Source organism: Melopsittacus undulatus, chromosome 6 (genome assembly GCF_012275295.1).
Source record: "Melopsittacus undulatus isolate bMelUnd1 chromosome 6, bMelUnd1.mat.Z, whole genome shotgun sequence".
NCBI classification, from domain to species: domain Eukaryota; kingdom Metazoa; phylum Chordata; class Aves; order Psittaciformes; family Psittaculidae; genus Melopsittacus; species Melopsittacus undulatus.
The window spans coordinates 8,504,863-8,519,098 of NC_047532.1; the positions used below are offsets into that span (position 1 = coordinate 8,504,863).

General features: G+C 42.7%; 1 protein-coding gene across 5 annotated transcripts in view; it reads left to right on the plus strand.

Moving 5' to 3' along the window:
• Nucleotides 1-7,293, plus strand: part of SLC44A5 (solute carrier family 44 member 5) — a 94,482-nt gene extending 87,189 nt beyond the window's left edge. For all 5 annotated transcript variants that reach the window (XM_034063481.1, XM_031050758.2, XM_034063482.1 and 2 more), the window contains 4 exons: nt 1,446-1,516; nt 2,774-2,862; nt 3,396-3,480; nt 5,473-7,293. In XM_034063481.1, the coding sequence (XP_033919372.1) occupies nt 1,446-1,516; nt 2,774-2,862; nt 3,396-3,480; nt 5,473-5,585 (358 nt within the window). In that variant the 3' untranslated portion in view covers nt 5,586-7,293. The remainder of the gene's footprint in view (nt 1-1,445; nt 1,517-2,773; nt 2,863-3,395; nt 3,481-5,472) is intronic.
• Nucleotides 7,294-14,236: the final 6,943 nt, after the last annotated feature.

Here is a 14,236-nt window from a genome sequence, read left to right on the forward strand (position 1 = left end):
AAGGAAAGCAGAAGAAATACTTAAAATCTTCAGAGTGAACCAGAAAGCTTATGGGGTGTCAGGGAGTAGAAGAAGAGAGTACTTTGCTTTCCAAACCAGTATCTGTAACATGCCCATATATCCCCTAGTGCTGGGAACTTCCCTGGCTCTTTTCCCTACCATGAAGACTGCTGCCAAGCTTCTTGTTCTCATCAGATTCTTTTCCTCATTGCTCCTGGCTCTTCCTGTACTACTGTGAGATCAGAAAATAGTGGAAGAATAACTTAGGATCAGGTCATGTTGATAAAATAGCAGACAGCCTGATTGCCAAGCAAGAGACACAATAAAACTGGTTAGGTGATTTAAATTAAGTGAAGGACTGGGAGGTGGAGATGAATGGAGAGGGAGGCCAAAACAGCAAAATGAAAATGATGCTTAAGAAACTACAGCAAAGAATTGGAGATGGGAGAATGGAGCACGTTCACTCCATTACCCCACAGTAATAGTAGCACAGTGGTGCCCACACCTGTGCAATAGGGCAGAGAAGCTGCCTTCATTTGCTTTCCTAACATTACCTCACTGCTGTTTGTGGTTTTGCTCTTAATCATTAAGAGCAATAGCTAAAAGCCAGGCATGTACTTTTCATTGTTTCAAACTGAGATGTTTTTGTCTTGTGTATTTTGCTGATTTTGAATTCTGACAGGTTAATGAGATGATTTACACTCTTTAATATTCCTTAGTGTTCATCTTTCTTGGTAGTCAATGCTGTGCATTACCATATCTGTAGCCTTCAGGCTGATGATAGAAAGCTCATTTTCCATCCCATTATTTACCTGCAGTTTCTGGTAAGACAGGCCTGAAGTATTTCAAGCAGGAACTCCCTGCTGTTGCTTTCAGTGAGGGCTGCAGATTTACTGTCAGTTCTGCTGTCTACCTTAATTCATCCATTGGTGATTTTCTCTCTGCTTTGAGGCCTCCTGCCTTCAGTGTTGTACCATGATATCTTAAAATAGTGGATTTCGCATCGTATGGGATCGTGAAATGTGGCCAGATGGGACAAAGTAAGAAGACCTACAAGCATTGCTCTTTTTTTTTTTCAGTGTGTATTTTGCCTCTTCTAGCCTGGTTTATCTGTGACCCTAGAAGAAAGGCTGAAATAAACATAATTTGATGTTTTGTTTTGTTTTTTAACCATAAAGAGAAGTGAATGGTCTTCAACTGCAGAATCAATATTGCTATATTAACTCACCAAGAGGCTCAGTGCTGCTTTGCTTCCTAGGATCAGGCTGTGACAAAGCCCATCTCAGTGTTGCATTTCTGTCTGATTGTATTGTCAGTCCATGAAACCAGCAGAAGACACCTTCTTGGTCATGTTTGTCAATTATCTGTAGATAAGCTATAGATTTAAGAAGAAATAATACAAGTGTCTGGATGGTGATTGTGTATCATTTGTCCTTTGCTGACAGAGTTGCAGTTCTGGACAAAGTTACAGACTTCCTTTTATTCCTGGGGAAAATCCTCGTTGCTGGTGGTGTAGGTGAGCTAATGTTTTCTTTCCAGTGTTCTGTGTTCTGATACCTACAAGCACACCATGTTTATATGTGCTTAGTTAACATCTAGAGGTTCTTATGGGTCTTACTATTTGGGAAGCTTTCCGATGTTTGTGGGGTTTACAGGATTGAACTAAAATGATTCTTTTTTCCCCTTCTCCCTCTGCCCCATGTGCTGTTGGCAGCATCTTTTCCATAAGTGGAGGAGGTGGGGCAGGTCTGCAGGAGATGGGCCTGAAGCTCTTCTGTATTCAAGCGCATTATAGAATCATAGAATAGTTCAGGTTGGAAAGGACCTTAAGATCATCTAGTTCCAACCCCCTGCCATGGGCAGGGACACCTCACACTAAACCTTTATAGCTATAAGCTATAGAGGGGTTTCTTAATTATCAGTAAATATAAAAGTATGTTATTCATGGTTTTCTGTGACAGAAAAGTGATTTTATTTTTTAAATGGAACACTCTCAGAAATGGGGTTTTCATGTTCCTTCACTCCATTCGCAAGTGTTACAGCTGCTTCCATCATTATTTTACAAATAACCACATTTTGTATTCTGTATACTAAAAAAGAAAAAATACTAACAAAGTCTATTTTCACCAAAAATTGAAAATTAGTCCCAAGAGCAGATCTAAGTTACTTTGTCATTACTCTAGCCTGACTTTCAGGCGGGGTGTCAAATTTGACCTGAAACATGTTCTAACAAATATAAGCCATGGAATAGTGAAATTAATTTGTGTCTTTGTTGTCTTCAAAAATAAACTCTTTGGGTGATCTCTGTTACAGGTGCATTGGTCTGTTCTAAACCTCTTGTGCTTATCACTAGCACTGCCATTTCTCCATTTAATCTGAAGTAGTTCAGTATTTCTACAAGTAATGAAAGTTAAAGCAGCAGATTTTTCCTCAGTCTTTTTTATTTTACAAAAGATCCATCCATTGGCCCTTGTTATCTCATGTCATCGTCTTGTTTATCATCATGTATTAATTATGCTATTAAATCCAGTAGAATGATGAAACAAAACAATTCATTAAAATCTCTCTGGGCCCATGAATATCTTTATGGTAATTGATTCATTTACATATCTCTTCTGTCAATGCAGATCCAGGAGATAATTGGTGTTGAGGAATTTACTGGTTGTAAGCTCATATTTAACCTTGGTTCTGTTGTCTGTTTGTTTTATCCACTCTTTAGTCTTAGGAAATCGGAGTCAGTATAGGAATCAGTGATCTTTTCTGCTTCTTGCAGGTGTTCTTGCATTCTTTTTCTTCACACAGAAGATACCAGTCATTGCACAGGAAGCCCCAGCGTTAAATTACTACTGGGTACCATTGTTGGTAAGGCAACCACCTACTCTCCTGACCATTGAGAGCAATTTGAGGTGTCCAGACTACTCAGGGAATAGTCTGGTAGTAGCTCCTGTTGTCACCCTCTCAGTGGCATACTGTCCACTGAGGTGAGGATTGAGCTGCAAAGGTGGTGGTGAGGCACCAATGTCAGTGTGACTTCTAGTGGAAGAGACTTGTGATGCATCTCTTTCTCCTTTTGTAGCTACATTAGGCTCAGGGACATCTCCAGGATGGGCGTTCTTTAGAATAAACTTGTAGGAGTTCAGAATATCCTTGGCATATATTCTCTTTGGGGGTTGAAATGGCTGTAATTTGGCAGCTGGAAAGCCAGCAGCTACTGCATGTTATAGTGTCTTGAGCCTGTGATCCCTTTCCACAGAAATAGTGACCTTTGGTAGAATTATGGAGGTGCCATTAAATCTTCCTAAATTTGCTTAGCAGACTAGGCTTCTGACTTGTGTTACCACTGCCACACTGATGCTAAACTGAATTTGAGGGTTTATTGTGTTGTTCTTTTGTAGACAGTCATTATTGGCTCCTACCTAGTTGCACACGGGTTCTTCAGCGTCTATGCAATGTGTGTTGACACGCTTTTCCTCTGCTTTTGTAAGTACCATGGTTTCTTTCACTAATACCTGCAAGTGACAGGAAGAGTAGAAAACCACCTTATCCATTCCTTACAGAATTCTGGTGACATGCTATCAGACTGTGAAAAACAAACTGCTTTTTAGACTGGCTCCTTGATGTACAGAAGTGTTTCAGTGTTCAGTTTTAATTAGTTTTAAGTAATGGAAGGTAGCTGTCTGGCCCTTGGGGATATCTGGCTTTTGTTTTTCAGTCATTCCTTAACTTTCATTAACAGTTTTTCCTGGGTGCTTTGTAAAGAGCCCTGTACAGAAATGATTTACTCAAACCTTTTGTCAATAACAAAGTTATTCCTTGGTGTACATGTTTATAGAATCATAGAATAGTTAGGGTATATATGTTTCTTTCAACTTAACAGCCCTAAACAAAGTATTATGCTGAAATGTCTTCAAATTTGTGTCAAATACCATTTAACAAACTATCTGTCCCTTGGACCCACCAGTGGCAAGCCATCTTGGGCACCCTCAGAGGGACTGCTGCTGTTCAGTGTGTCCAGTCAGAGGATATTGAAGTCACAAAAAAATCTGTCTCAGATTAGGACATGACTGTAAGAAGAGGATGTACTTATTACAAAATGTATTCCATTTCCTAGATATACAGAATTAAAGAAATAAAGTTATAATTTTCCTATAATCAAAGTCATTCTGGTAGGCCCGAGTTGAAGTTGCATGGTAGTGATTGCTCTTGCAACTGGTGAATCACTTGATAATGCTAAGGTGATACTGATCCCCTTAGCATTAGTCATAGGCTTAACTATAGTCATAGGCTTAATCTAGCACATGCATAGTGGATCACTGAGGCAAGGTAAACATGGTAATACTGATCTTCCTTTTACAATAGCATGAAGTCTTTCTTTCCTTTAAGCACTCACCTTCTTAACCTTGCTTCCCGAGAAACTAAGGTTAACAGTGATTCTGGAAATACTGGGTGGCCAAAGAATCACAGGAGCAAAATCAGTCAGAAAACTGAAAGTTAATGTCTAGTTGAGAGCTATGTATCTTGAGTTATGGATTTTGGTTCTAAACAAACATAATCACAGGTAGACGGCACTAATAACACTCCATAAGTAAGTTACTACTGTTATTTAGAGTGAAATGGAAATTGATCAAACTAATTAAATGTAGAAGGTTTGTTGGTGCACTCAAATATTAGCAGTTTTCTTTTTAATTCATTCCAAAGCCACAGGGTATATACTGCCTTGGAGATACTTGAAGATTTGCTTCCTCTAACCTCTTTGGCCAGCCCTTATATGTAGTGCTCTCTCTCTGGCCTCAGCAGGGTTGCACTTGCAATGACTGTGCTTCCCTGCACACTCCCTCTAGATTGCTCATCAGTGTGAAATAGTTCACTGGTCTGTGACTACTGCATGGCACAAACACTGGGCTAAACCCAGTTTAGTCACAGCCTTCTTCCCTTTCCCTGGAGAAAAAAAAAGCAGTATATCTGCCTCATTATTTAAAATGCATATTCTGGTTTGCTTCCCATGCAGTAATTCAGTAATGGATAGCCAGAGATCATATAGAATATATTTTGTGGCATCAGGTTTTCAGAAGAACTTTATCTTAGGTAGGTCCAGTTTTAAGAAGTGCTTAGATCCTCAGCTCTAACTGGGGCAAAATTTCAAGCCAGAAATGACAGGCTTCTGTGGAGGCATGAATGTTTCTGAGAATTCCCACCTATACTGCCAAACCAAAGACCTGGGGAATGAACTGCATATATTGCCGTCATTTAAAAATGGCTAGATGTTTGCATCTCTGCTTTGTGTAAAAGCTTTTCTGGTTTGAACAAATAGAAATTTGATAGTGTCCTTTGTCAACAGTACAGCTGAACTGCCTTGACTGAGACTGGTTTTAATACTGGGTCTTCTTCTGCTCTCTCTTTTCTTCAATTCTGGATGTGTGTGTGGTTGAACTGCTGTCTGCTCTTCTGGCCGCTTTTGCTGTGTAAATTCAGGTGAAGACCTGGAAAGAAATGATGGATCTACAGCAAAACCCTACTTCATGTCAGCTAGCCTTCACCGAATTCTAGGGAAGAAGGAGCTAAGCCCTAAGAAGGCAGTGGGATAACATGCACTAAACTGCAACGTCAAAACAGTGTCACTTTTAAGCAAAACTTGTATAAAGTAGGCAAAAGTAAAAACTGTAAACGATGCTTCTGGTTAATGGGTGATTCTTTTTTCCTTTTGCTTATATCTAAAAAAATGAGCAACATTGGTAACATTTAACTAGTTTAAGTGCTTAAACTAACATCTGTGAAAACAGGCCACGTTTTAGTTTATAGAGTGCCTATGAGAAGGAAAATGTAAATTTGAAGCTTTTTTAAGTCTATAATGATGTTTTAATAACTTTTGTAACACAAGTTGCTGCCTTAGATGACAGCAGTTTTGATAACGTTTCTTTTTGTAAGTGTATATTTGTAAAAGAAATTCAGGCAATTTTTTGAAAGCACTAACATAACCTAATCAGCCATAAAAGATTGTTTGAGACTCTCTAGTTACCTAGGAGATGGTACTAAATTTGTAAATATGGTGCTATGATTGTATTTTTTTGTATGAGCTGGTTCACAGCTATTTAAACTGTGATTATACATGCATTAATGATTCCCTACACTGAAAAACGTAGTGATATTTTAATCACATTCACATCTGCGTCTTTTATGAAATGATGGTACCCTGCAGGTCCCAAAGAAGGTGGTCGGAGGAGACTATACCTGGTCCTGCTTAAAGTGAGGTTTTCTGAGTTGTGCTTGAAAGATGATATAATCAGGAGAAGGTCCCACTGCACTTGATTTGTGGTTTCACAAAAGAAGTTTCATCTGTACAAGATGGTGAATGTATCATTTTTAGCTGATGTGTGAGAGAGATGCACTTAATATCCCCCTGTCTCTGATTGTGTTCTGCATTATGAGGAGCTGAGTTGCACTGAAAAGAAATCCAAATGCAGTCTTTTTTAACTTTGAAGAAAGCCTTGGCTGCAGTTGTGCAAGGAATTCTGTTGCCACTGCCTCGCTCAGAAGGGCTCCTTAATAAGACATTGCAGTGACCGTGCATGTCCTGAGAGCCAGGCCTGCTCCTTCAGCAGGTCTCCTGGCTCTCAGGTGCTCACACAGAAATGTGTTAACACATTGAACTCGACTCTTCTCATGATGCAGCATGAGTTATTTAGATATTGAAACATGCTCCAAAAGATTTAGTTTGTTTTTTGATTATTAAATTTGCCCAATCATTAGAACAGTATCCATTGGTAGAAAGCACATTAATATTCTGTTCCATTTAATGACCCTCCCATTAGTAGAAGTGTCACTGGGGTTAGTAGCAGCTCTGCTCATGGAAGAAGTCTTACACTGGAGTGCTTCTAAAGTCCTTTACTGCCATGAGCTGAGCTGAAAAGGTTTTAATTTATTGGTCTCATGGGTGCCCAAGAACGCAGCCACACTGATCCTGCCCCTAGTTTTCATGGATTCCACCACAGTCAGTGAGATATTCCATTACTGTCTGCTTGCAGCAGTGGCATGTGCCGTGCCTCTGCCAGACCTCTTACAGGAGTTCAGCACTTGACATACTTTCCCAGCCCCAGGAGTCAGTTGGTCACAAAGGGAAAGGCAAATTCATTTCCAGATGATTTGAATGCGAATTTCTGGGGAAAAATTCCTGATGATCCACATCCCTAAGTGATTTTGCTCTCTAACAACTCATGGCTCCAGTTCATAGTAACTGTAAGAACTACAGAGGCAGAAATACTGTCCCTGATGTGGCCAGTCTGTGGTCCTGCTGATGCATGGCACAGGCACGGCAGGGTCTCAAAACCTGGTGAGCTGATGTGCAAGCACAGGGTACTCACGTGCATTCCCTGTGATTGGGTTGGCACTGCAGCACTTTCCCTGGAGCAGAAATGAGGGGTCTGGTTTAGGACTCCAGTAATGTAAAGGTGTACAGTTTCAAATGGAACTGCGGGTTGTGGGCACCTTCAGATTTTGAGAACCCTTCTTAGATAGCCTAGAGTAAACCTGATTTTTGAAAGGGCTGAGGAACCTGCCTTCAGAAAAACACAGGCTTCCAACTATGAAGTTTTGCATCATCATCATCATTCCTTTCTCCTTATGTGCATGGCATTGAATATCCAACACCCCCCCACCCCCTCCCCATCATTCTAATCTCTTCTGAGAATGCAGTCAGTAGCTTTCTGGGGTCTGTGTCACCATTCTGTGATCGAAGGAGCAGCTGGTCTGATCACAGCCCATCTGCTAAACCTTTATTTTGAATTTAATTTTTTCAATAGCACTGTGTGGTTAGTTTGCATTAAGGAATCTATATTTCTATTGGACTTGAGTGTCTTACTGGGAGCTCATCCAAAAAAGCGTGTTTCTGAACACAGTGTGGTTTTTTATCATATGAATGTAACCATAGAGTTTATTAGGAATAAACCATAATAGACATAGTAGACAGTCATTTGACTAGAAGACTTTTGTAACAAGCCTATGCATTTACTAAAGGAATTTCTAAAAGTGAAAGTTTTAAATTGTATTATTATTTATATACAGTAAATATATATATGTAAAAATTTGCTTCACTCACTATTTTGTGAAATTATTTAGAATGTGATCATCATTTCTGAAAAAACTTAAAAGCCATTTTCTTAATGATATAATTATGAGAACTGTGACAATACAAAGCAATACCATGTAGATTTTGTAATCACTAGATTCAATAAATAAATCAGAATGATTTAATACTAGGATTGGCTAAAAAATAAATTGTTATTAATGAATTAAGTAGAAATTAATGCAAGTAATTACTTGGGAAAGAATAACCTAAAATATTTTAAGACTAACTTATAATAGTTCCTAGCTTATCCTGTGTGTGCCAGAGTCTGCAGCCTTGCACCACAGAGGAGGTCCTAGTGGTAATGTTCATGGACCTGGACATGTCCTTTGTTGCTTTATTTAGTGTAAAATTGAAAATTCCATCCCTCACTTCAGAGAGTGTGATCTGTAGTAGCTGTGTCTGTAACATGGTGAATTATGTCCTGTGTGCTTTGCTCTGAGTCCATGGGAGATGATGACGATGTGCCCACCCTTCCCATGAGGCACAGCCCCGGGGCACATGTGGCAGATGTGACACACGTGGCAGACGTGGCACACGCTGGTGAGCATCTGGTGCTGACAGTGCAGGAGAGGAGGTGATGCTGGGACCAAACACATGGCAGAAGCCCATTGTGCTGCGGCTGGCAGAGAGCTTGGCAGGTCCTGGTCCTTCCCTGCCCCAGGAGAAGCTTTGGGAAGGCAGATAGCCCCATTTATGGACCCCATGAGCAAGCAGAACATAGAAACCAAGAGACAGTAGAAAGCACCTGCTATCACATCCCCACAGTCACGTTTGGTTTAGTTCTGATTGGGTTCATTGTGCCTCCCTAGGATGTATTAATGGATGGCTTTCATTTACATGTTTTATACCAAAGGTTTAATGTCAAGCCTTCAAATTTTGTAAAAAAGGGGAAAAATAGAAAAAAAAAAGTAACCCCAGAAACAAAAAGAAATGAGAAAGATGTCATCATTTCTTATGCTGAGGTGTTTTTTAACAAGTAGTATGCAGCAGCAGATTCTTGGGTGTCCCAAGGATGCTGAATGGTCTCTTGGACACTACTGTTTAGAAGGATGAGATATTGTAAAGTTGCATGTTCTGCTGTAGAACAGGAAAAAGATTTTGGCAGGTGCAGTGTCAAGCTGGTTCTGGACAGCCAGTAAGTGTCAGTAAGCGCAGGAGGTTGTCAGAGGAGCGATGGGGAAGAACAGCCTGGCTCTCCTGGGTGACGTGTAATGTCTGTCTCCTTTGGGCCTATTGCTCAGCCTGGACAGCTGTGTCGTCTCAAAGTGCCTTACAGGCTGTTACTTCACCTGGCTTCTATCCTGAAGTTTATTCACACCATGCAGACTACAGAACAGGGAAGGTTTGGTAAGGAAAGACGTGCTCTCCTTATTTCCAATTAACTGATACGCAGTGAACTATGGGAGAGCTGTTGGTTGTGTCTGGCTGCGGGATGCAGCTCCCCGCAGTGTGATGAAGACATGGACTGTGTGGTCCGGGAGGAAACCCATCATGGCCGTGGTCAAATAATCCAATAAAACCAATGCAAGATATTCCAGTTTCAGTAGTACAGTTGTTTATAGCTTTAATTTGTGGCATGGTGAACTCCTGAGCTGGGAACGCCGGTTCTGCTTTGTGTTCCAGCGCCCACACCATTGTACCTGTTGCTGTGGGGAGAGCTGGGCTCGAGTACTGAGAGCAGGAGGGGAGAAGCTGGTGCGTCTGGTATGTCTGTTTGCCATACGCATAAAGCCCATCCTCTACATTGAGACTGACCATTTTCTATTCTAGAAATGTTTATAAATTATGCTAAATTTTTAAACTTTTGATACAGGTGATGATTTTGAGGTGTTGTTAATTTGTACTGCGCTGTGATCCAACTGGAAAGAGAACTGTTTCTTCATGTTCCAGTAACAGTGGTGCTACTGATACTGTCTGTTACTCTGCTGCAGAGCATCCACATGTATTTCTCCCAAACACTGGCTTGTAAAATCACCGAAAACGCTGTTTAAGAAGCGGGGTGGAGGTCACTGTCTCGTTGATGTGATTGTTAAATTGTCAGCTTGACAAAACCAAATTGACACGAGCACGACAGTTTGAGCTCTAAACGCTGTTGCTTCTGCTGTGGAGAAACGGGCCTGCGCTGCTGCAGTTCCTTTGCTAACAGGAGTGTGTCCCTTTGTTGTTCGCTGTTTTCAGCTCTTGGGGATTGTTCTAATAAAGGTTTGGATACAAACACGCGTCCCTCTGTGCTGCGGGGAGCCGCGAGCAGGCGCTGCCGGGGGCCGGGCTGGAGGCGGAGGGGCCGGGCCGGGCGCGGATCGGGTCGGTTCGGTGCCGCTGCCCGTGCCCGCAGTGGAGGCTCCGCTCTGCGGGTGTGGGGACGGGGCTGCCGCTCCCCTGCGGGAGGATCCTCGTCGTTCCATGCGCGGGGGGCTGGCTCCTTACGGGTCTGTGCGGGTCTGTTTGAGCCGTGCAGTAACAAAACATGGGGGAGGGCGTGAGCCCCTTCTGGGACCTCCTCAAGCCACACAAGGGGTGTTTTAAATCAGCCACATCCACTGAACCCCAGCCTGGTTCGTGTTCAAGGGACCTCAAAGCTCATCCAGCTCCAACCCCTGCCGCGGGCAGGGACCCCTTCCACTGGAGCAGCTTGCTCCAAGCCCCTATGTCCAACCTGGCCCTAGAAACCTCTTTCTGGGTTCAGGAGACTCATCCCTTTCCCCCCTTGTGTTCATGTGAGCTCAACAGAACTCCTGTTGCACACCACGGGCTGACTTCACAGGCTTCTCTTGCAGGGGACATGATGCTGCTGTTGCAATCACAGATGGAGCTGTAGCAGGCTGGAGGCCGGGGCCTGCTGTAACAAGTAGGGAAATGGAGCAGGAGCTGCTGCAGGATGTGGGTCTGGCAGATGGGGAAAACCCACACCAAACCAACAACCCCCCAGAACCCCCAAAAACAAACAAACAACCACCACCAACCAAACCCAGTGCAAAAACTTCTCAGCCCTGAGGATGGATCTCAGCAGAGGAACAGGGAGATCCATTTCTGCAAAGGCAGCACCAGAGTGGTTATTTGGAGGCAGGACAAAGGGAGTATTTGGGCTGGAGGTCAACAGGTAAGGCATGCAGTGGAAGTTGTTCCATGTGTGGGAGCCCTGCCTGAGGATGCTCCTGGCGTCCGGCAGTGGCTGTAGTGAAACCTGCAGGTAATGTTCTTGTCCCAGCACAGAAAGGCTGATGCTGCCACTGTCAGCTGGGTCAGATGCCTCAGCCTGGAGGGTTTAGATGTGGGCAAGGCTGGTCCAAGCTGGACACTGGAAGATGAACGGTAAATGGGATCTTCAGAGGGATACTGGCCTTGTTTTACAGTGAGGCTGATTGAGGCCTTGCCATCAGGAAGAGGTAAAAGGCGCTGCAGTTCTACAGCACATTTCATGAAAGCACTTCTTTCTTCTTCCTTCTTTTTCACATTTGATCAGGCGCAGATTTGGCAGACGCTGCCTGCGTGCTTCTGTTCTGTAGAGCACCACTGGAAAGCTCAGTCCTGACCATGGCAATAAACAACAGTAATAACAAAGCACTGCCCATGTTAAAGCACAGTATCAGGGGTTGGATGCAGGGGATGATGTGTGGCCCTTCCAAATCTCTTACTGTGGACCGAGACACTGGAAGATACATTTGCAATATAGAAGTTATTGTAAGGGGATTTTGGAGCATAGAGAACCTTTACTATGTGTCTCATATGTACATAGTTATTTGAATTAAATGTGGATTATTTTTTTAAGCTACATCAGTATCTGCTCTTAACACACAGGGCCTGTTAGAACTGACTGACGCTATTCATTATATTGTTCTTCAGAACGTCAGGCTTGCTAGCAAAATTCCTTTCTTGCTTCCTTTTAAATATGTTTTCAGACTGATGTGTTTTATATCTCACATGGTTTTCCTGCCATTCCTATTACTTTTAAATCTAATGCTTGGCTGCATGCCATAGAACCTTTAATCCAGCCCCAGATGAGTTCTGGGGAGGAGAGGACACCTTGCATCCCAATGGTGCTGCAGTGGTGCTGGGACAGAGCAGTGGCACGGCCTGTCTGAAGAAGGAAGCTATGAGGTAACTGATCTGCGCTCATGAAACAGACCCTGGCTGTAAATACAGGATGAAGATGTTCCTGCTTGTGTGAGTGGTGTTTGATGTGTCCTGCTGGCTGTGTCCTTGCTGCTTCACTTTGCAGATGAACATTGCTGTTGGTGCATTCTCTCCTGGAACCTGGCATGCTGCTCTGCAGATGCACACATCTGCAGATGGCTTGGGGAGGGAAAGGAAGAGATTGTTTTATACAGAGCTTCAGAATGCAGTTTCTGGTTGCCGTCACTTTCAACACATCTGACCAACTCAATTTCCTGTCTTGAATCAACTTTCATTTCATTAAGTCCCAAGTTTTCATTTCTGTTGGTTGTCTGGGCAAGATATTTTCATTCTGGAGTCTGAAAAAGCCCAAGTTTGGAAAGGAATCAGTGTAGTCTCAGGAGAAGGCTGCATGCTCACATGCTTAATCTGCTCCAAATGATCGTGTCAAAAGTGGGGTTTGCAGTTTGGTTTCATTTCTTTTCTCTTTTTCTTTAGTTTGTGCAGTCCCAGTTCCTTACAGCAACACAAATAATACAAAGCACTTGAAGAGCATCATCACATTGGTATGGTTAACTCACAATTACAGTCTGACACTCAGCGGTAGTGGTTTGGTGTCACTGGGGCTTTAACAAGTCAATGTTATATGTTTGAGTTTAATATTTAGTGGCTTTTGTGTCCAGTGGTGGCCACTCTTCCTGAGCTGGTGTCATGACCAGAAACATGTAACTCAGCATGCAGAATGTTTTAGCATCCTCGCCCACTGCAAGATGCCTGTACAAATTCCTGCAGAGACACTGAAGATCAGAATGTGTATTGAAAGGTAATACTTCTCTGAATTAAACTGCACATAACATACATACATGTATTTTTTTGGTGTTTTAAAATCATATTTTATGTAGGTGCCTGTATCCATGTTACAGGAATGATAGTATTTCTGCTGGCTGTTTCTGAAAGTAGTAAAAACGTTGGTTGTCAGTTGTTCCCACATTCAGTGAATTACAGTTTACATCCTATTTCAATGATACTTTTACAGTTAGCTTTCTCAGATAACTTGCTAGCTCACATAAAAACCCAAGCATTCCCTTGAGTGTTTTTTTCTACAGAGTAGTTGTCTTTCAGATGCAATACCTTATTTTTAAGGCAAGGCAATGTGTAACTTCTATCCACTGGTGCCCTGTTACTTGTTCTAAGTTTCCCATGTTTTGGCAATGAACTTTATTTGCAGGAGGTCCGGAGCAGGAGACAGCTTCTCTCACAGCTTGGCAGGTAACACTGTGGTGCACCTGGTGACGGCCACTGCTGCAGGACATCACTGGGGGGGCTGTCCTGGTGGGATGCGGGAAGGCTTTAAGAGACAATCACAAATGGAAAACCCACAAGCCAGGAATGTTGGGAAGAGCTGACGCAGAGCCCTGTGTGTGCCCAGCAGGGTGAATCTCTCTGTGAGCAGGTGGGGAGAGTTGTGCGAGGGGAGGAATGTGCAGTTTTCAGCAGAGCAGGAAGGTGCAAGGTCTTCTCGCAGGATTTCTGTGTGTTTGCTGCTTGTTTCTTTGTGTGGGGAAAAGAAATTAGCGAGAGGAGAAGAGCAAAGATGAGCACTGGAAAGGAGACAAATGGTGGATGGAGAGTCAAACACTTGATTGTGGTGAGGCCACCGGTGCTGCTGCCCCTGGTGATCATCAGATGCTATAGAGCTCATGGGTCTCACATCACACTTCAACAGTCAGTTCTTACTGCATTGTTCTTTTTTGTAGCCTAAGGGCTGCACAGCTATGGGGAACAGATGAAGTGAGCATGCTTTAAAGTGCAAACTGAATGGAAAGAGAAAACACACACATATAAAATGATGTTTTTTTAAAGCATTGTTTTTAAAGAGTGGCCTGAGCTATACCCTGTTGGGTTTTTTTTATGTTAGATTTTACAACAGTCAATACGTGTTTGCTGGTACATCCTGGTGCAGTCCCTTCTGAGGATGTAAGTACCCTCTTACAACAGTGA